The sequence below is a fragment of the Pocillopora damicornis genome, chromosome 1, assembly GCF_964200805.1.
Source record: "Pocillopora damicornis chromosome 1, jaPocDami1.2, whole genome shotgun sequence".
Lineage (NCBI taxonomy): Eukaryota > Metazoa > Cnidaria > Anthozoa > Scleractinia > Pocilloporidae > Pocillopora > Pocillopora damicornis.
In genome coordinates, this window is record NC_142670.1 from 40603523 (window position 1) to 40624602 (window position 21080).

Consider the following 21080-nt stretch of genomic DNA (forward strand, 5'->3'; position numbering starts at 1 on the left):
CACTAAACTCTTGACATGTTTTGTCTGCCAGTTTGGGGTTCCTGTGACGAAAACATTCCTCACACTTGAGACCCGAGGTAATCAACGCGAAAGGGATGTTTGAGCACGACTGTTTGAGAAGAAAGATGTTCAAGAACTGGAACTAATTATGACGAGGTCCCTCATGACACAGACGTCACACATTGTTATTTTAATGTAAGGATCTCATTTTAATTCACATTCTTCCCAACAAAATCGTACAGCTCTACTAATAAATGAACGACTAAACAAGTAATTGAAAGTTCCTTTCACGAGATAAGATGGGTGTTAGAGATGGAGCCATAGTTTACTTTGACGGCGTTCTGAAGTTATTAGGTGTTATTCATGGTATGTTTGGCGGCTTGTTTATTGTGCTGGGAATCTTAGTAAGGCTTGTGGTTGATCACTGGACCAGCCAAATGCTTCTTCCAATCTGGATTGGAGTCATAGTAAGTGAGATTTATTTATGTATGGGGAATGGTGTTTGGATGACTATATAGTTACTGATTTGGCATGTCGTGGTTGTATTGACATATTGATGATGAATCACTTTTCCGCGGATCAAAGTTATAGAATATGAATTTAAGAAAAGAGCTCTTTCAAGATCAGTTGATGATTGCTGCCTTTAAGTTCTCGCTAGGCATCACTCCTTTTTTTACTCTCGGACGTGTCAAATTTCACATTATCTCTTAACTAAATTAAAAAGCAAGATAAACAAATATCGCAACACAAGAAAATTCTGGAGAAATCGGCATAAAACGCATGACTACCCTTCTGTGATATGTAAATGCAAAAACAACGTAAAACAGATCTACATCGCACTTTTATGAGTTTACCAGCATATCAAATACCCCAAAAGAGATCATCACGAGAAACTGTACCAACGATGGTGCGCTCGATTGTTCTGTATGTTTCAGTTTCACCGTGGTATAACTGGCGAGGTCACTGAAGACATAAAAAATATAGAATTTAATTTTAAAAACAAGAAAAACTTGTGCAAAGTGACTCGATCTCAGTTAGGTACATCCGTCAAAGTTAAAAAATAAATAAATGGATGACTAAACAAATGAACAGCCTTCATAGGTAACTGCCCTGATCCCAAAATTTCTTTTTGCAGATTTCTGCCACTGGGGTTATTGCAGTTTTGGATTCGAACATGGAGAACGCTGAAAACTCCAAAAAGTATTATGTAAGTTGGAGTCGACCAGACTTTAGTTTACCTAATTATATATAACACACTGCCAATATTAATTGCGGTAAAAAGGCTTTTAAGATTCAAGTACAGGCTGCCTTGTTTTCAGACTCACGGGCCTTCGGATGAAATCCCCCATTTTCACTTTGTCTCTTTATCAATTGGTGTTGCTTTTTAGTAGTCTTGGTTTCACTGAAAATTTCTTCTGTGTTTTTTTAAAAAAAACCAATCAGTATTTTTGGCGCTTTCTTTTATCAACGAGGTTCTTACTGAGTTAGTACTACTAGTACATAGATTTAGCCAAGCCTAAAAGCGGAGCTCGCATTTTTTTGCTCGCATTTTTTTTCCCGTACGTCTCAAGGGCACAACGCCTTGCCCCGGCCAGGACTAAAACCCAGGTCGTCCCACTCGGAGCCCAGTGCACTGACCACTGGACTACTGAACAAAGCCGTGGCGTTGGAGTGCCCGCGGTACAGTTGACCACGCATGTTAAAAGTAGCATCTTGTACAGACGCCCGCACGGTCATAAGTCCAATTTTTTTCGGCTTGATAGGTTACTACCATTTTGCATAATTATGGAGCTACGCTCTGCGAGCTCCGTTATTATTATATTATCTGAGATAATGATTTGGAATTAATCAACTGTTGGGTTTATTAATGTTTTGTCCCACTCTTTCAATCTTTCATTTTAATTTTTAGTTGATCGACTTCCTGTTATTCTCAGTATTATCCTTACTCCTGTCCACAATGCTGATCGTCTGTTACAGTATGGCAGTACACACGGTATTCACAGGTGAAGAGGTCGGATCGTTCAGTTGGTATGCCTACAACAGAACTCCTGATCAGAATGTTACACGAACCAAAACCTTAACCACATTCGTGCTCATTTTTTCCTGTTTAGAGTTTTTGCTATGTCTTGGTTCCATCGCATACTTTACATATGCTTACAGACGAGATTTCAAAAAGAAGCCGGTAAGATATATATGCTTTTTGGATTTTTTGGTGGTTTTCGTTTTAAGTTAGACGCTAAAAGGGTAATTCTCAATTGCGGGTCATGATTGACTCTGTAATGGATTGATTTTTTTAAAAGTTTCGCTCCACTATTCGAAAAAAACATTTATCTGATTTTAAGGTTATTATGTTTTTATTGACTTTTTATTGACTTGTTTATTTGCGTTTCAACAGAAATCGAGAATTCAAGAGAATGCACCGTGCTCTTACGCCAACGAATACGTACAATGCTAATTTTTTCTTGGCGGTAAAACAGCATTGAAATAAGCTCTACGAATGATCGAATGTTTATAGCAGCTTCAAACGGCTCCAGTTCGAACTCATTCCTTTGTTAATGTTCAGCGGAATTATTTAACACAGTTCGACACACAGATAGAAGTCTCTTTGGCTTAGTTGTAGTTTGCCATGAAACAGAATATTGTGATCAATAAAATATAATTGATGTATATGTGGTTGTACACTGAGCGTCATTTGAGTTGCACCCCGCCCAAATTCAGTACGCCTTGCATGTGATGCCAGAAAGAAAAACTCAGCGTAGATGAATAATGAAGATAAATTATGATGAAATAAAAAGAAATAACATCAGCTGAGGGCAAACTGTCTTTGTCCTCGCAAACCTGTGAGAAACTTTCTGAGTCCGCTACTTGTTTGGCATAATTTTTGGCGCGTGCCTAATGCATGATACTCGCATCACCTGTAATTTTTCCAGCTAAAGTTTCGGCACGTTCTAAAATAGGACACCATTTGATATGTAGGCCTTGAAAAAAATTTACCAGATTTTGGAGAGCCCCCGTACTAAGTGAACGGTCGTTACTCATCGCCTTTGGGAAGGAAGGGTGGAAAATTCTGGTTATTTCTCGAGGAAATTTCCTGATCCCCTCATATGGCTCTGCAATATTCTCACGACCCCCCCCCCCCCCTTCCCCCCTCTCGTTGACAGTTAATTGGCAGTCAATTTTCCACTAGTCCCTTTCGCCAAAATTCTCCCCCACCGCCGAGGGTGATACTTAATGAACAAGCGTGGACTTTACTCCAGGCTTCTCTCTTAAACTCTCCGGCAATATGGTGGCGCCAGTGAAGATTTACCTGGTGTTTTATAATGTTGTACTGACGCTAGGGTAAGGATCAGATCACTTCTCTGTCATCTTACTGTTTATGGCAAGAGGCTTGAGTGTAATATAGTTAGCGCATAGTACTTTCTGTTATTTATGTTTGGTGAAAACCTACGCGTAAACAGCTGAGCTTCCATTTATTGTGATTTGATCGAGTGCGAATACTTCTAATGTTTTTTCGTTAGTGCAGCTTAGAAGATATTGATAGCTCTCAGCAAACTAAAACCTGCGACTGCTGAAACCAAGTTTAATGTCAGGCATAAGTTTTCCAGTGATTTCGAAGTAAATCCTTGATTTAATCATTATATTTATTACTTAATACAATATGTCAGCTGATGTTTTTTTCTTGTTCCTTAGTCTGCAGATCGTCACGCGCTTTGAACTTTTTTTTTAGGCCAACATTGCCAAATTGTGTGAATAAAATAATTCTTTCTGTGTGCGCCAAATGAAATCTATTCTAAGTCCCTGAGAGCTTTGACATAAAAGTTTATTAGTTTGGTATTACTAAGCAGTTTATTTTTATCATTTATTTTTGTCACATGGGTTCCGTTACCCTTAACATGCGAGGTAGTTTTCGCGTTTAAGGTTGAGCTTGGAAATATGGGGTATGAGCGAATTATTCGAACAGAATTGTTGGAAATCAATTAATTTGGGGATTTTTTAAAATTATTGTTCTGTAGATGGGGTGTGATTCTTGTCCTCGCAGTACAGCACTTGACAAAGAAGAATACTCATATTGGGCTTTACGACTCGGTGGAAAAACCCCTCAAGATTTTTCAATCTGCAGCCATCCTAGAGGTGAATGATTGTCAAACATACATGTACAGAACTTAGAACTTAGAACATTTAATTTAGCTGCGTAGTCATGATTGCAGAAAAAGTAACATTCTACACAAAATTGAAATAACATTAAAAGAAATGATTAGTTAAGGATCTTTAAGGCAACCTTTCTTGCTGTAAGCTAGATTTCCTAAGTCTGGAAGTTTGTATCTTGAAGTGTGCTTTTTTGAGGTATAGTATATGTCTAACATGACTTTTTGTTTCCTCTTGTTCCAGGTATTACACTGTGCAGTAGGTATGTAGGATTATATAAGAGCAAATTTGATCATTTTATAAAAAAATATTTTACCCATTTGCTCTACATGTATTGTCTTAGGCTGCAAGCTGTTATGTGCTAGGCAAGATAAGAAAAATATTTCTGTTCTCATTGGAGGGTTTGTCACTATGGGATACTTTTATTCAGTGCCAGAAATTTGTTCCCTTTTTGCAAGTGGTGCAGCTTTTTTATCTCTTGGTACAATATACAGAGAATAATCAGGATCTAAGTAATAACAATAATAAAAAAAGCAAAGATAGCTACAAACCTTGGTGTAGGTTCTAAATACATGCTTCTAAGCATCTCTTTTTGCCGAAATATCATGTGAATGTTTGTAAAAAAAAATCAAATAGTAGAAAAACCTTGTCTCTGTACTGGGATATATATGAAAATTACTTTAAATGGTGTTCTTTTTCCCCACAAAGGTATAGTGCCATCTTCAGTTGTTCTTACAGCATTTCAAGTAGCTTCAAGACTCTTTTTAACCTGGGCAGTGGCTCACAGTGTCCCTCAAGTAAGCATCTATCGAATCTTTATTATGCTAGCTTTGTGTACGCAGAGCTCTGGTGATTATTATTACATGCATATGCCCTACTGCTAAGTAGCTAATTTTGGCTTTTAGCATGAAGGATTCCTATATTTGTCCTGATGTAGGGCTAATGTTCTAAACTTCAGCTTTAAGTACTTGTGGCCAATTTACATCGTTAACTCAGTTTTAAAACCAAATTATCTTTTTCTCCTCTGCCTTAACTGCCCCAAGTAATCTCATCCTTCCCCATCCATTTTGAGGTGAGATTAAACAGCTATGTGTAAAGGTTTAAACAGATGATATATCAATAAATATCAGTATGATTTGGTGAGGGATAATGTGGGTCGATATATTTAATTTAGAGGTTACTGATATTTTATTAGTTAAATTATTTTTTTCTTCTGTGCGTTAGGTTCATGACAATCCTGGTGTGGCAGGGTTTGTTTTAGCTTGGTCCATCACAGAGGTTATTCGCTATTCATTTTATGCATTTTCCTTGTTGGACAGTTTGCCCTATGTACTTCAGTGGTGCAGGTGTGTTAACCTCTACACACTGACATTAATATTGATATTCTCCACACTGTTCTTATTACTTTTCCTCTTGTACTGACAAGGAGAATTTGTTTGACAATCAGGAGCTTTTCAGATTTGTGATCATTTCCTTTATTCTCATGACCTATGCACTTGATTACAGGTAAATACTGTATGGAGAAATTAGAGGCCAGTCACTCCTAGGGGTGAAAGAATTAACAGTCTGTAGGTGTATACACTGTAGTTTCATCAAAAGTTTTCTCGTTTGTTTTGCAAGCTCGTAAAAAGAGGAAATTGCTAATCATATGCAATTGCCCACACAGGGTATTTTTCAATTGCCTGTTGAAATAAATATTTGATAATCTTAGAGTGTATTGGTTTTTCTTTAGTTGTTTTGTGCTAAATTAATTATATTTTCTATCAGAACCTACTAACAAAATAATTTAAGTGGCTTAACCTACATGTTTTTGTGTGCTTTTTACACAGATATACTTTCTTTTTTTTCCTCTATCCCATTGGCGTGACAGTGAGTAAAATTAAAGTTCTATTTTTATGAGAGTGAAGATTTTTCAGGGAAAGTCCTGTCCCTCTTCAGATGAGATTGTTTGTCAGTTCATCATCATCATTTGTTTAATTATCAGTTAGCCCTTTGTACCCTAAAAGCCTCCATATTCTCCATACTGTTATCTACACAATTTGTAAGGAGCTGAGAAGGAGAATTGATATTACAATCAAGAGCTTCTCTTGCTGGTGATCATTTCCTTTATTCTTAGGACCTTAATGTTTGATTTAGCAATGATACTGTGAGGAGAAATTTGACGCCAATCACTTCTTCGGGGCTAAAGGGTTAAGATGTTGTGTATGGTTGTATCATAGTTGTTTTGTACAGTTAATCATTCTTCTGATGTTTATATTAATTCCTACTGCGGTCTTTAGGGTGAACTGGTGACAATATACTCCTCTCTTGGTCATGTTTCCAAGTCTGGTCTGTACAGTGTGTCCATGCCAAATCGTCTCAATTTTTCCTTTGATTATTATATCTTCCTGATCGTGGTGATGTTCTCGTATATTCCAAGTAAGTGTCTCAGTGTCCATACATTAAAATTTTAGAGTGATTTTCAATATTGGACAAACTGATCCCTATATCTAGGTCTCCTTCTTAGCCTCTGTTCTCTGGGGTGCGCGTTGCGTGACAATCGTTCGGGATGTTTGCCTTTTAAGGGTGAGCGTTACGTGACAGTGTGGGAAACTACACATTTAATTAGACTATAAGGAAAGTAATAGTAGAAATGGAAGCCTTAAAAAAAAAAAAAACGGTGTCCGATGGGGATCGAGCCCTTGTCTCCTAGATACCAGTAAGACTCTACTACGTACAAACAGCTAAAAAGCTACAGGTTTGGGGAGAGGCAAATATTATTTGGTTTGCAATTTTACCTTAAGAACTTTAACCCTATCAAGGTGGCTGTACATTATTTATGTGCAGGAGTCCAATCGGTTAACCTTAACTACACTGCAATTAAAATTTCTCTCCGGAAATTATTCAAACACGCTGTAACAGGGAGATTCACCGTAGCGGTCGATATCCCTTGGAATCTGAGAATTTGCAACAGTAGCGAAAAGTGTCTTTTGATAAATTTATCGTCATAGAAAATGATATTAAAAAGAAATGAAAAGAAACTCACGAAAGCTGATGAATTTTTTATTTTACTTAAATTTCAGTCTTTCCGCAACTTTATTTTCACATGATCCGACAAAGAAAGAAGGTTATTGGTGGAAAAGTCAAACCGCAATAACTTGAGGCTTCAACCGTCCAGTTGAAAGGCGGGAGGAACTTAAGTCAAGATATGTTTGCGGTGACAAGCCAGAAGTTGACTGATCGTTGAACTGTTGTGTATTTGGCCCGTGTCTCGAAAGTTCCGGTAACTAATGGCCCCAAGCCATGCTCTGAGCAACAGTTGTTTGGGTTATACATGCAGCTCAAAAGTTATTTTCATATTGTTATAATATCTGTAATTTTTATCGTATTAATTTTAATTAGTATCTCGATCTTGAATGAACACACGGCGAACAAGAATCATTTTCCGGGATCGGTGAGTACCGGAACTTTCGGCGTAGTAGTGACATAGGACATAGTAAGTGACATTAGTTGGTGTGTGCAAAATTTAGCTCTGTGTGTTCTCTGCTTCCAAAAAAAAAATGTGATTCATTTTAGCGCTGCGAACGGTTCAGGGGAACAAAATAACAGTTCTGTTACACTTACGAATAAGACTTTCACAAAAGTCATATTTGTCACTCGAAGCTAATTTGCCCGCAAGCGGCCTATAAACGTGTCTATAATAAAATATATTTTGAAAATTCTGAATATGTTTTTCAAACAAAGATATTATTTTGATTTTTGCTAACTACGAGATGTAATTTATTGATTGAATACATTTAATTAAAGAGCCTTGGGAACAGTAGTTTTAATTGTTTTTTTTTTGTCAGAATAATTTGTCGAGACCATGCGTTTCCATTAGTTTGGAAATTTTAGATCCAGATGCATAGATTATTTTAATTAAAACACGTTGCTCGTTAACAGTTTTCTTTTTTGCGAATTTGATCGCGCACTTTGTATGTCTAAAGAATTGAGTAATTATAATGTTTAAAGCAGATAGTTTGAAAACTGAAACAGCGAATAGAGTGTTAGAGTAGTAGGTGGGGTAAGGAAGATTAATTTAAATTTTGCAAGTTTGGAAATTTGCACCTCATCGCTTGACTGCGCTTGAGTAGACCCACCTTCTATTTTAAATAAAGAGCGTTTTAATCCCAATAAGATTTCACTAACCCTGATTAAATTTCGTCAATATTTTCAAACTTGGAGAGTCTGCAACGAGGAATCGAGGAAACTTTATAAAATACGTAGCTGATACAAAGTTTAAGATTTGTGAGAAATTTAAAGCTAAAAATTATGACAGTTTGAATTTATTCATCATTGGAACGAGGGCGACGTTCGATTCAATAGATAAAGGAAAAATTGAAAAGGAATAAAAACACAAAAGGGTTTTATTGCCTGCGGTTCCTCTGTTCTCCGGCAACAAAATAAATTTTTTTCAGATACCAGTATGATAGCTCTGTTTCTTTTTGCGACGAAGAAAAGTTAACTTGTTTACTTTTGAGCGTAAATCAAAGGGAGGTTTGCAAACACAGGTGTTTTGTTAGGGTGAATCGTACATTTTATGTGGTTACTATTGGCGACCTTTTATTGGCAAAGCTGTCATTCAAATGAAGCTACCATTGTCATGCGTGTTCGGTGTTTGTTCCGTCAACAGAAATTATGCGAATTCGAAATTTTTTATCGTGGCTCCGATGATAAGTTTGCCCTGAGTGAAATTCTACCCTTCATGGGCGTACTTGGGCCTACAGTGAACTTCAAGTTGTTACTCAAGGGAAGTATTTCACCAGAGCTGCGGCAAGACAATGACGGACAACAAAGATAATGTAAATTGGAGTAGATTTGGTTTGGATCCTGTTGGGCGATCAGAGCCTTCTCCTCCAAGATCACACGGCGATCAATCGGTAGAAGTAACAGCCAGTGGAAGTACATCTTGTGGTAATCCGAATGTCAAAGATCTCTTTGACGAAGATCAGGTTCGTATGGAAAAAATGGCGGGAAACGAAAGGAAAATTCGTTTTTGTTGTCAATTTCTTGATCATCCGTTCTCGCTCGAAGGAACAACTTTCATTTGCATATTAAAAGGATTTTTGTAGCTTGAGGGGTAAATAAGCTGTTATTTCAAACGAATAGTTATTAACGCAAAACATTTCGAAAGGAGAAGGCAAGATTTTGAAGGGGAAATATAATAAGCTTAGATTCGAATCTGATATTTAACTTAATTTTTGTTTTCTTGTAAATGCACATACTTCCTCTCATTTGCGTGATTCGACAGCTGGCTTCAATACCGGCGGTTTTTCAATTTGTGTTTTGATTTTATGAGTGCAAGAAAGACTCTTAAAAATATATTCCATTCGTGTCATTTACATGGTAGGTCCGCAATTTCACGGTTGATCTAATTTTAATCTGACACGAATTTATTCAAGAAAAAAATAGAAGTAAACAAAATTGTACTTGATCGGTGTGTTCCTTTATCCGACATGAATTGTTGATCAGAAATTAATAAAATTTGAAATTATATACTTCGATAGCGATTACTGATTTCATGAACTCAATACTATTTTTGTATGTATTTGTCATGATGAAAAAAAGGAGTATTTTTTTTACTCGCTCCAGTAGCTTGGAACAAAGTTGATAACTTTATCCAGCGTGAAGATGTAAATTTCGTACGATTCGATCAAGAAGAACGAATTCGCACTGACATTGCCCGCTCTTGAAATTTCTTTTTAACAACGAACCCTATATACCTTATATCGGCTTATCCTTTAAAACTGGGAAAATATCTGGATCGCAGGGAAAGTATTTTGATAATTTAGAGAGAACTTCTTAAGATGCAGATGAACAACAGTTCTCAGTCGATATAAGGTTTGAGTTTTTTTTTTCCCCAAAATGGCCCACGGCAACATACGTGCTGTCTACCAGAGCTTTTAAAACTGAGTCAGAAATTAGCCGATCTATGCTGTTTAGTGATTTGCAGAAGAATCTCTCTTAAGATATACTTGACCCTTTTGACAAGACAAATTGTAGAAGTGAAAGCAAAGGAGCTGTATTGTCGAAGTCAACAACATGATGGCAGACAGCTTGTGATATAAATACCAATATAACAAATGAGATTTAATTAATACATACCCCATTAGCTCTGGTGAGAAGTACTTTTCATGCATGCTTTATTAGCAAGTTCAGAAGTGATTGGCAAGTACTACTCGCCTCCAATGAGCTGAAGAGACAAAATCAAATCAGTCTCTGTGAAAGTGGTGAATATTTACATTGTTGCTTCCTAGCTTGGTATATATTCACCCCCATTCAGTTCCTCTTTGATGAATAATTGTTGCTAAACTTTTAAAAATTTCTTAAATTGCATTAAGGGGGATCAAGTGTCTCAGAAGCCATGGTGGAAGGCAAACTTCTTTGTGAGAGAGCCAGTATTATTCGGAACATGGGATGGTGAGTTTTTGCATTCATGGGATATAATAAAGTGGATAGGTGCTTGACACTTGTTACAGTGATTAAAATATTTAGTGGTCTGGTATGGGTACTCGGCTTGCAAGGCTTCCTAATACTCTTTGTGTAATTATCATGACAAATCATGTGAAATTCTTCTATGCATTGATATATCATATGAAGTCCACAGGTTTCAAATTAGCTGATTTAAGCTTGTAATTAGTAAACAGTTAATTTAATTTACTTTCTTTTTTTAATCAAAGGTGTATTTACATCATGTATGCTGAACATTTTTGGTGTGGTGATATTTCTCAGAACAGGATGGATGGTGGTATGTGCCTATGATATCTAATTCCTTATAATACATCAACACTGTGCACAATAAACAATAAACATAAGTGATGTGTACAAGCCCAGGTGTAAGGTAACCTTGAATTAGGACTGGCTTTGTTGTTCTATAGTTGTTATTGAGCAGTGATTTAAAGGATAATTATTAGTGTTTAAACAGACATCTGTGCCCTTGAGGGAAATGAATAAAGGGGTAAGTTTCTAAAGAAACTGTGGTGCTGCGTCGGTGGGAGAGTATAGCAGGTAATTTAGTGTTAACAACTGAGTTGAAAACGTAAATTAGCCACCATAAAGGGTAAAAAAGCTGATGTTTCGAGCGTTAGCCCTTCGTCATGTGTGGGCAGAGGGGACAAAACAATTGTCAGTGCCTCGTACAATTAGACTGACTGTTTTCTTGATAAGTTTGCACCTGCTCAATTCCTCCAGTCCTGAAGGAGACCTTTGCAAGCCCCTGCAAACATCATATCCTTAATTAAGGGACATGTACATGTATGTACATTTCCTTGTCAAATGAAGGATCTTTGCTCACTGATGCTAGCCACCTTAAAGTGAAAATTATGGATCATCCCAGTGAGGGAAGACTGTATCAATGAGGACTGTATTTTCAGTGAAAGTGATTAGTCTTTCAACAACCTTAAGTCTGAAGTGATGTAACCATTTGATTCAAGTTGGTCACTTGAGAAAAAAGTCTTATCCCAGATGATCTCACATAGTTTTGTACCAGATGAGAAAGACTTGCAATACTAATTTAATTTTTTTTTGACTTGTGCAACAGACTTCTATATACTTATACTATTTGTAAATGGTGTGATGCATGAATGGTAATTCAATGTTTTAAATGGTTACTTTTCATTATTTTTATTACTAACAGGGTAATGCTGGCATTGGGCTGTCATTATTGATTATTGTGTTAACTCTGCTGGTTGCTCTGGCTCCAGCACTATCAGCCATTGGTGTGTGTGAGCGCTGTCAAGTGGAAAGTGGTGGTGTGTACTTCCTCTTAGCACATGTTCTAGGACAGCGAAGTGGAGGAACTGTTGGAATTCTTTATTCTTTTGGAATGGTGAGTTGGTGGTGAATTGATGCTTTTGCATCTATTAATAATGAGGATCAAAATGCTCCAATGACAAAATGCCAAAAGACACCAACAACAACAAACCAAGATGCTGTAAATAGCAAGACATAAACTTTTGACCTGACAAAGACCAGCAGTATAGCAGTCAAAATGTTGCAATCACTACAATTGATTAGCCTGACTCTGAATTGTAAGACAAAGGATTAAAATTTTCATTTATGCATAACAAAAAAAACAAAAAAACAAAAAAAACAAAACAGAGTTTCCAAGGAGATCATGGAGATGAAAGTGGAAACCTTTAAGGGTTACAACTAGTTTCAAACTTGGAGGCAGGCACAAAATTCCAATTTCAAAGTACCCAATATCTGGTTTGATTTTCTCTCCCTTTTAGCACTTCATTCCTATTCAGCTAACACATTTTAATGTTGAAGATTGTTTTATATCATTAAACAACAAATTGATCACCATGGGAGCTTTTATTTTTCTTTAATTAGTGTTCTTGTTTTCTTTTCCACTAGGCTGTTAGTATTTCATTATTTTGTGCTGGATTTGGTGAATCCCTGGCAGAGACCACAGGCTGGGAGGGGCCATGGGCAGTCCGTGTGATTGGTCTGATCACTTCTCTCATCCTATTGGTTGTTGTTCTTGCTGGCGTCAAATGGGTTGTCAAACTGCAGCTTCTCCTTCTTGCTATCCTGATGCTCTCTGTACTTGACTTCCTTGTTGGCACCTTTGCACATACTGATTATTGTAAGTGACAGGGAGTGAGATAGAAGGCAGAGGGAGGGGAGGCTGTGTTGATACTGGCTTGAGGTGATCTTTAATATTAAGTGACCTAGAATTCATTCTTCATTCTACAAAGTGGCATTGCTCTTCAAGAAGTGAGAAAACTCATTTTATTTGTTCAAAATTGGTAAACTAAGTTCCAACAAAGAAATAGCCAAAGGTGAAGGTTTGTAATAAACTTAGCAAAGGTTCATTTTTTTTCAGAGTAGTGATCTCAAAAACACTTGCCAATATGTTTTGTGTTTGCTGTATCTCTTTCAGCCGCTGGGTTCACTGGCTACAGAACTGAAAATATGGAGAAAAATGCTCCACCCAAGTTCTCCGAAGGACAGAATTTCTTCTCTGTATTTGGCGTTTTCTTTCCCAGTGCAACAGGAGTACTGGCAGGAATCAATATGAGTGGAGACCTCAAGGATCCTTCAAGTAATATTCCGGCAGGAACACTTGCGGCGTTGGGATTTAGGTCAGGGAAAATTCCACATTATTTTGATAATACAGTGCCCCCTTAAAACTGCCACACCTTGGAGTGATCATCTGCATTTATATTTTTATTACAATTTTTATTCACTGTCGGATAAACTGGTAATAACAAGTAAAGATGAGAACACAAACAGCCGAGGCATGCATTTTGGATGAAACAGTGTTTTTCAGGACGAACTAGTGAAAAAATTATTTGTCATCGTTTGAAAGAATAAGCTTTTAGATTCTGGGAAAGAGGAGGGTAAACCTATTACCTCATCATATTTAATATAACAAGTGGTTCATAAGTCAGTGTGGGAAGATTGGACGAATAGATGCGTAAGGATCCAAGTGCTCTACTAACTTTCCGAGTGATTAGCGCCTTGACGAACTCTCAACCCAGTAGAGGCATGAATCAATTGTTTTGTAACGTTTTCACTGCGGCAATTAGAATGTTGTTTGAAGAGGAAGTCCCTCTGGTACACAATAGGGATATGACGGGGACTCTTGCCTAATTGACTTTGATGTCTCAAATCTACAAACTTATTCAATTAAAAAAAGCCGTTTGTTTTTGTCTCTGAACAGTGGAATGCTGTACATCTTGTTTGCTGTGTTACTTGGAGCAGTTTGCAGCCGCTATGCTTTGCTCACAGACTACATGATAGCATCTAAGGTGTCTCTAGTTGGTGTACTGTTCCTCTTTGGTTTGTATGTATCCTCCCTTTCCTCCTGTCTTGGTGCTCAATATGGAGCCCCGCGAGTGTTACAATGTATCAGCAAGGAGAATGTTGTACCTCTTATTAAATCACTCGGCAAAGGGGTAAGAACATTCATCATCAATTGATGGCAATTTACAAAGAAGATGTGTTTTATTTGTGTGTGTGTAGTTATGATATCAATCAAAGAATCGAACTGAACCATTTAGTGAGCGGGGAGAGCACAGCCTAACCTGATCAAAAATGATCAATGAGAACTAGCTTTTAGCGTGAAAATACAGCCAATAACAATCCAACAACCCTCTAATTTGACTCAGGTTATCAAAACGTAAACGTCATTGTCACCGATGAGGGTGTTTTTCAGGAATACTCTTACAATTGCAAGTAACATCACATCAAAATTGACCAATCAGCTTTAAAGAACCAGATTTAAATCATTCAACCGACAAACAACTGATCTCTGGATTCTTAATTTCTGACGAAAACGTTCTTCTCTCTATTTCCAGCGTGGTCCAAATCAGGAGCCGTATGTAGCTGCAATATTTGTGGCCGTGATTGCCATATCATTTATAATGATCGGTAACCTGAACGCTTTAGCTCCTATTGTAACAATGCCATTCCTACTCACATACGCTGCTATCGATTACGCGTACTTTAAACTGGCCATGAGTTACGATATACGACAACAGCAGAAATTGCTGGAACGAAAACCGTCATCGGATCTGAAGAAGTCGCCAGAAAGCCGGTTGATTTCGTCTGACTTTCAAGACAGAGGAAAGAAGTTGAGTTACGGCAGCAGCTCTGAGGAAAAATATGATTTGGGAGAAGTGAAATTTGGCGGGCAAGATGCCATGGAGAAGGATGACTCTCAGGAGAAGGAAAATAAGAATAAAGATGACAATTGGTTTGATTACAACTCGCCACTGGACATGCCAGAGCATGATACAGCAGAGACGAAAGTTAATTTGGAGGGCAAAGATGGCGAAAAAGAGGATACGGAAGTGTTTAAGGATACAACAAAATTGTTGCAGAATGGGAGCAATAAAGACAAGGAGGACACCCTGAGAGAAAGACGAAAATCGGACGAAGCAGATCGAGAGAAAATTAAAGGTAAGGTTAAATCGTGCTATTAAATTTTCAACTCCGAATATTGAATTTCTAGTGTGCTAATTGACGCTCTTAACTTTGGTTATCAGCTCATATTCTGAGTCACCTTGCATGGGAATGCATAGTGCTAATTGTTGCAGAGCTAATAAAAGATCCAAACGTTTAGGATTTTCGAAATCTAATAAGAAATTACTCCATTCGCACATGCCTTTAGGAAGGTAGTCGGCCAATTTTTAACGGTTCTCATTAGGTCATATAGCGTGGCCTTTTATTCCTCTTAGCTCTGCAATTACAGTGAACACAAACACCGAGAGCACTAAATTAAACAAACGAGAGGCAAGAATGGTTTAGAATGTAGGAGGTTATCAAGGATTGAAAATAAAAATTTGAAAACCTCAGGCTGAATTGTGCAAAATGTACTGAACAGTAAAGTAGATCCGTTAAGCTTGGTGAGGTTGTTTTTCGCGGTTCACACGCTGTCGAACCTTTTCTCCCAAGTAAACATGCGGCGTAGGGCTCAGCAGAGTGTAATATGTTTTTATGAAGTTTTGTTGCACTGCTGTCTCAAGTAATGCAATGTTCTTGTTAATACCTTTAAAATCTCAGAACGCAGAAGAAAAGAGGAGTACTACAATGAAGAGCATCAGATCAAATGGGAAATAGAAAAACAACCCTCTTCTTATTATTCAGATTTATGTAATCGATGGGTGTCTTTAGCTGGGGTAAGTGAACGATTTATATGTTAATTCTCCTTTCTAGGTGTTACGTATTTCTTTGTACATCAGTTCAGAGGATCTGGTACTACACCAAGATCACACCTCGTAGCCAATGAGTGTGAGCATTCATAATTCATGATCTTCAGAGGACTTAAAACAACTTATGAAATTAAGCTACTGTATCGTAAAGGGATTATTGGGCTATCTATAAGAACGCGCCAGAAAAAAAAAACACTAGTTGAAATATTCGTGCCAAGTTTCACTGATTGTTTTTTTTTCTGCTTTGGTCAACCAATGATTTCATCACTTATAACTAATGTATTTAACTTGCAGGCGTTTGCCAGTATATTAATTATGTTCCTTATTAACTGGGGCTACGCCCTCGCCAACATCTCATTGGCGTTATTAGTGTACATATATATTGGTCAAGCAAACCCAGGATTATCAAAAGGTAGGCCAGGATTTTCCTTTGTAATAACAGAAGTGAATTATTTTGAAAATCTGTTGTCCGAAGAATCGTGTGCCCTACTCTACATTATTCCAATGTGGTCAAATTTCAATATTTTTCAACCATTTGACATAAGGGTATTGTATCTGCAGCTGTTTATTTTTTTCTGCTTTGGAAACGTTTGAATCTAGTGTTTTGCAAATCTGGTTCAGCCGAAAGACTCGGTGGCCTGGGGTTTAGCGCAGTTAAATTTGCGTCAAGAAGTCTGGATCCAAACCAAAATGGGGTTTTACTGTGGAAACCTTGCTCGTAAGGCAAGCCATTCGACTGCTTCTCCATCCGTGATCGTCCGTTCAAATTCAAACTGTAGTCATCATCTATTACAGACTTAGTTGGAAATGGCTAAATGGCGAAATGATAACAAAGTTCACTGTGTTATATTTGTAAACCATCTTGATCATCATCATGTACGTGGTATTTTGTTTTGTCTTCACAGGAGTTGCTTCAGATTTCGTGTTCTCTAAGTGGGTTCAATCCTTGTGGGACAAGCTTACAAGGTAACCTTCATGTGCGCATGCTAGAAATAATTATTTTATGTTCCAATTTATCTTGAGTCATGTAAAAATCATAGTGTTTGCTTACAAATAAAGCAAAATAAAGACGAAACTGAAAAAATGACGACAAAAAACAAACCAAACAAACAAAAAGTACTCTGTCGTTAAATGACCGTGTGAACTCCTGATCTCGTATTTAAAAGAGGCGAGAAAGTGTGTAGTTCTCAATTCAACCACAACTGTTTGTGAAGTAAGGGAAAACGAAAAGACACTGAAGAGAAAACCTACATCCGTTTTCGGGTTGGCAGAGTAAATTATCATCCTCTAGTCGATCTCCAGTGGTGTGTATTAAACCCCCGTGTTCTTTTCTCTTTGTTAACAGGAAAGAATCTTCACAACAACAAATCGTTGTACCGATCAGCGGTATTCCTTATCAGATGTCCACCTATCAGCTGACAGAAGAGAACACAGACTTTTCGTACCGAGATAAACGGCACCAGTCCTCTATGGTAACAAGCATCGGACCCCAATGACGTGATAATGTCAGGAGATCAAGAGGAGGAAAGGTTCTTTTTCGGAGAAGTATTTATTGCGTTACTTCGCTTATGAAAGTCAATAACTGTGCAGTTATGGTCATTTTGTTAAATAATTTCTTCGGACACTTTTCTGAAACCTCCATTGACAGAGGTGCTTTAAGTTCTAGTTAGTTATTTAAAAAGCTGTCGAATTTCAATCGTTTTTGTTACATATTTGTTCCAATTCATTTTCGCAAATGCCACAAATCTAGCTCAGTCATTTTTTTGAATTTTCGAGTTTACTGGTCCCGCGATGATGATGATTAGAATGAATAATTAGTGAAAAATGGTTTACCTGAACGCACAACAGACTTATTTGTAAAAGGGAATTTATCATTTTGGGTGAGTTAGAGCTTAAAGAATTTTGAAAATACAAATGGTTATGAAATTGTTATAAATATTAGGTTGAATGTAAGGTTTGTTTTGTAAATACTTGGAAGAATTTATTTATATTTTAGGATACTTAATTTTCTGAAGCCGTCGATCCAAACAGATCCATAGGGTGTATTTAGGTTCAAAATGAAGAATGTTTCATCGGAAAATTTAATTTATTGACATGTGCAGAAGTTTTATTTTTTTCCTATTTTGTTTGAAAGGGTAAATACATGAAAAATATGTATAAAAAGATTAAACAAAAACGGAGTGACAAACATTTGAGGAAATGCTAGGTATTTATTAATTTATCCTCAAGGGTTACTGATTTCGACCGTTTGTAGCTGAGAAATTCAAGTAGTCCTTTTATTCAAGGCTTTTGTTACGTCTGTAGAAGTGGTATTCTATTTGCTTACAGAGCGGTTTTTTGTTGAGTGTCGTCATGGAAATCTTGGAGAATACCAAGGATCACTGTAGCCAATCAATGATGACATTACATTGAAATAAACGAATGAGAACGCGAAGAAGATACTTGTGATCAGGGCCTTAGTCAAGCGCGGGAAAACCGGCGCGTGGGAGTGCCTTTACAGCAGAATTTTTATTTAGTAGTCTCCTTTATCAATTTTTTGCATACCCAAACCTGGTCGAGAAAGTGGCGTGAGATTTGAACCATAGAGCCCGATGAGGCAAATCTTAAGCAAAATCAAGATTCCTCGCACTTAACAGTAAACCGCTCAATCGGGAGAAAATTTAGCGGGCGAAAGACGTGTAGAGGTAGGAACTTTACACACGAAGAAACAGAATCCCAAATTGAATTAACTGAATTAATTTCTTGTCATTTTAAATCACTGGCTCAAAGTCATGAACTCCAAAAAAATAGATATGAAATTAGTATCCAAGACAGTTCTGTTTCTTGACTTATTCTATGAGTGTTCTTTGTGTTACCTTTCCATCTTTGACTTTGTTCTCAATGACAAATCAATTTACGTTTTTTCGGTGTCTATTTATCCCTTTTCTGAAAAGTGTTTTAAAGTAGAACTCAGTTGACAAGTCTGTTTCTGTTGTTAATGCTTTGTTCGCAAAGTGAGCGGCCGTTTTTCTCGTAGCCTTTTAACATATCAAAACTCGAAGGCAGCTGAAATTCTTTAAACAACATAGGATAGCGAGAATTCGGACAGAATTTGCAGTAAGCAATATTTTTTTTTAAAAAAACTACGTCTTCAGGGCGTGGTACGAGCTGCTCTCGAAGGGGTTTTAGATGTAAATTTTTCGTGAGAAAGTAATCAATAATTTACTTAAAATAATTTGTCGAGAATCTTCCGAAGAGCTTGGTGCCGGCGGCTGCACCTTATTAGTTTTTGCTTTTTTCTCTTTTTGCACTTAAAATAAATGTCCACATAGGTAGGCTTAAACATTGCTTGTGAACAAAGATTTAACAACAGAAGATCAAGAACAAACTTGTTTTAAAATCTTTAACTTTCTCTGGAACTGTTGTGGAGAGTTAACCTTGAAGTTCATAATGGAATGAAATAAACTCCTCGGATTATGACTATACAAGTTGTCTGAATGATTGATAAAACTATTAAGGGTGTTGGCTGGGATATAACCTAAATGTCACTCAGCTTTTTTGAACGAATTTTACTTCAATCAAATGTTACCTCCTATCTCCTGTTTGTTTTTTAAAATTTTATGAAGTTGGAAAAAAAAAAAACTTCGATACGCTAACAAAATGATCATGTAGATACATATATTTCATCGTGTAAAAAGACTACACCCACCAGTTCATTTCCAGCACTTCAATCTTGTTTTGATCTGATTTGAACGCGTATCAGCTGTTCATAGCACCTGGGACATCTGGTTTGGATTGGCCAGCACGTAATGTGAGTTTTATAATTGTGATGTAAAGTGAGGAATTGTGCATCTTTCTCCAATTGAAGTAAAGATTTCTTTTTGTTTATGTTTATTGACAGCGCATAGACAAAGTACCAAGAACCACGGAGTTTCGTTAAAAATAATCCCTTTTTTAATACACAATAACAAATTAATTCCAACTAAGTCATAAGTCTCCATCTTGGAAGCAACGTTTCCATAAGAATGTCTTTGGAAAAACTATAATCCATTTCGTTAATTACTTAGGGAAATTCTATGTCTACAGACCAGTTAAGATTTTGATCTGAGGACAAATAAAATAGTTATTTTGAATGAATCGGTTTTTTTCCTTCGGAAAGCATGTGATCTCCTGTGAACGGTTTAAGCATGAGCTGAGGCGTTTGGTCAGGTCCAAAAGACATTAATGAATATGACTGTTAATTATTATTTTTGTTATGAAAACCATTTACCGGTTCTTTGAATTCGGTCCGCAATCAAAAGGAAATGAACAAGGAGATGACGTCACGATCCTGGCCAAAGGTACTCGCTTTCTGCCAGAGCCAGCCATAGCGAGTGATTTATATCATTAACTATTGTACCAGACAATCTACAGTTTTTTACAGTTATTCAAGGAAAACAGGACTTTACATTCTGAAAGGCAAAGTTAAGCAAACTTTGACCTAGTGTAAACATTACAGGAGTTAGTCGAATTATTGTTGGCATTTTATCAATGCAGGACGAAGGACAACGCAGTTAAGGTAACTATCATTACCGCCTCCGAGCAGGTGAACCATTAATATGCTGGAAAAATTGTATTATTGAATCGACGACGACTATCCCTTTTCTCACCATACCAGTTTTTGCTGATAAATCGGGAAAATAATTCAGTTCGCCAGATGCAATTGAGGTTGGCACAACTCGCTAATTGGGTAGGCCTTGCATTGCTAGAACTGGTAAAAGCAAAACATGATTTCAAAAGGCCTGCTCTTGTTGTGCCTAGTACACATTTCAAAGAGGTATTACGACTCGGAGTACGGATGACGACTGTTTGCTCGTTCTTGACAAAGCAGGTTTAAATTTCGCGCATCTAACTTCAGTCCCTTACTTGAACCACTGCTTATTATATTCATACCTTAAGCAGAAGTGATGTGGCGTTTGAAACATTACTTGAACTAAAAGCGACGCGTTACCGATGTATTGAAAAACAAACATAAAAAATCTGGATAAAGGGGCTAAGTTTCTAAAGAAACTGTGCTGCTGCTTCGGTGGGAGAGTATAGCAGGTAATTTAGTGTTAACAACTGAGTTGAGAACGTAAATTGGCCACTGTAAAGAATAAAAAAGCTAAAATAAAAAGTCTGGGACACGTCGAAAACTGAAATGATTCCGATGCTTCCGATTGGACACAAAATTAGTAAATGTTAAATTTGAACAGAAGAAAAAAATACAAACATATATATGATTTGAAAAAAAAA

At 37.0% G+C, this 21080-nt stretch overlaps 3 protein-coding genes across 4 annotated transcripts; all 3 read left to right on the top strand.

Moving 5' to 3' along the window:
• The first annotated feature begins 77 nt into the window (after positions 1 to 77).
• LOC113675209 (uncharacterized) lies at positions 78 to 2669 on the top strand. 2 transcript variants are annotated; one of them, XM_027191750.2, is made up of 5 exons: positions 173 to 467; positions 1136 to 1207; positions 1910 to 2003; positions 2112 to 2182; positions 2396 to 2669. In XM_027191750.2, exons 1-5 carry the CDS (start codon positions 300 to 302, stop codon positions 2453 to 2455), a joined length of 465 nt encoding a protein of 154 aa, XP_027047551.2. In that variant the 5' UTR covers positions 173 to 299; the 3' UTR covers positions 2456 to 2669. The 2 variants fall into 2 exon arrangements, with proteins under 2 accessions (XP_027047550.2, XP_027047551.2); XM_027191749.2 differs by having other exon boundaries at positions 78 to 467; positions 1910 to 2182.
• Positions 2670 to 3240: 571 nt separating this feature from the next.
• On the top strand, positions 3241 to 7948 carry LOC113675156 (very-long-chain (3R)-3-hydroxyacyl-CoA dehydratase 2). Its single transcript, XM_027191699.2, has 8 exons — positions 3241 to 3339; positions 4014 to 4131; positions 4390 to 4408; positions 4855 to 4943; positions 5371 to 5492; positions 5976 to 6015; positions 6426 to 6564; positions 7209 to 7948. The coding sequence occupies exons 1-8, from the start codon at positions 3284 to 3286 to the stop codon at positions 7280 to 7282; spliced, it is 657 nt and encodes a 218-aa protein (XP_027047500.2). The 5' UTR covers positions 3241 to 3283; the 3' UTR covers positions 7283 to 7948.
• Positions 7949 to 8764: 816 nt separating this feature from the next.
• On the top strand, positions 8765 to 19291 carry LOC113675157 (solute carrier family 12 member 8). The gene is made up of 12 exons (XM_027191700.2): positions 8765 to 9116; positions 10506 to 10584; positions 10845 to 10912; positions 11801 to 11992; positions 12523 to 12754; positions 13052 to 13253; positions 13835 to 14069; positions 14472 to 15075; positions 15679 to 15794; positions 16122 to 16239; positions 16733 to 16793; positions 17173 to 19291. Exons 1-12 carry the CDS (start codon positions 8946 to 8948, stop codon positions 17321 to 17323), a joined length of 2229 nt encoding a protein of 742 aa, XP_027047501.2. The 5' UTR covers positions 8765 to 8945; the 3' UTR covers positions 17324 to 19291.
• Positions 19292 to 21080: the final 1789 nt, after the last annotated feature.

What these genes read in the sequence shown, in the direction of transcription:
- LOC113675209 (XM_027191749.2), top strand. Translation starts at nt 300, where the DNA reads ATGGGTGTTAGAGATGGAGCCATAGTTTACTTTGACGGCGTTCTGAAG. An exon ending in CAATCTGGATTGGAGTCATA is followed by an intron (nt 468 to 1,135) that starts GTAAGTGAGATT and finishes TTCTTTTTGCAG; the next exon opens with ATTTCTGCCACTGGGGTTAT. An exon ending in GAGATTTCAAAAAGAAGCCG is followed by an intron (nt 2,183 to 2,395) that starts GTAAGATATATA and finishes GCGTTTCAACAG; the next exon opens with AAATCGAGAATTCAAGAGAA.
- LOC113675156 (XM_027191699.2), top strand. Translation starts at nt 3,284, where the DNA reads ATGGTGGCGCCAGTGAAGATTTACCTGGTGTTTTATAATGTTGTACTG. An exon ending in TGGCTCACAGTGTCCCTCAA is followed by an intron (nt 4,944 to 5,370) that starts GTAAGCATCTAT and finishes TCTGTGCGTTAG; the next exon opens with GTTCATGACAATCCTGGTGT. An exon ending in TATGTACTTCAGTGGTGCAG is followed by an intron (nt 5,493 to 5,975) that starts GTGTGTTAACCT and finishes CTTTTTACACAG; the next exon opens with ATATACTTTCTTTTTTTTCC.
- LOC113675157 (XM_027191700.2), top strand. Translation starts at nt 8,946, where the DNA reads ATGACGGACAACAAAGATAATGTAAATTGGAGTAGATTTGGTTTGGAT. An exon ending in CTTGCGGCGTTGGGATTTAG is followed by an intron (nt 13,254 to 13,834) that starts GTCAGGGAAAAT and finishes GTCTCTGAACAG; the next exon opens with TGGAATGCTGTACATCTTGT. An exon ending in AAACCCAGGATTATCAAAAG is followed by an intron (nt 16,240 to 16,732) that starts GTAGGCCAGGAT and finishes TTGTCTTCACAG; the next exon opens with GAGTTGCTTCAGATTTCGTG.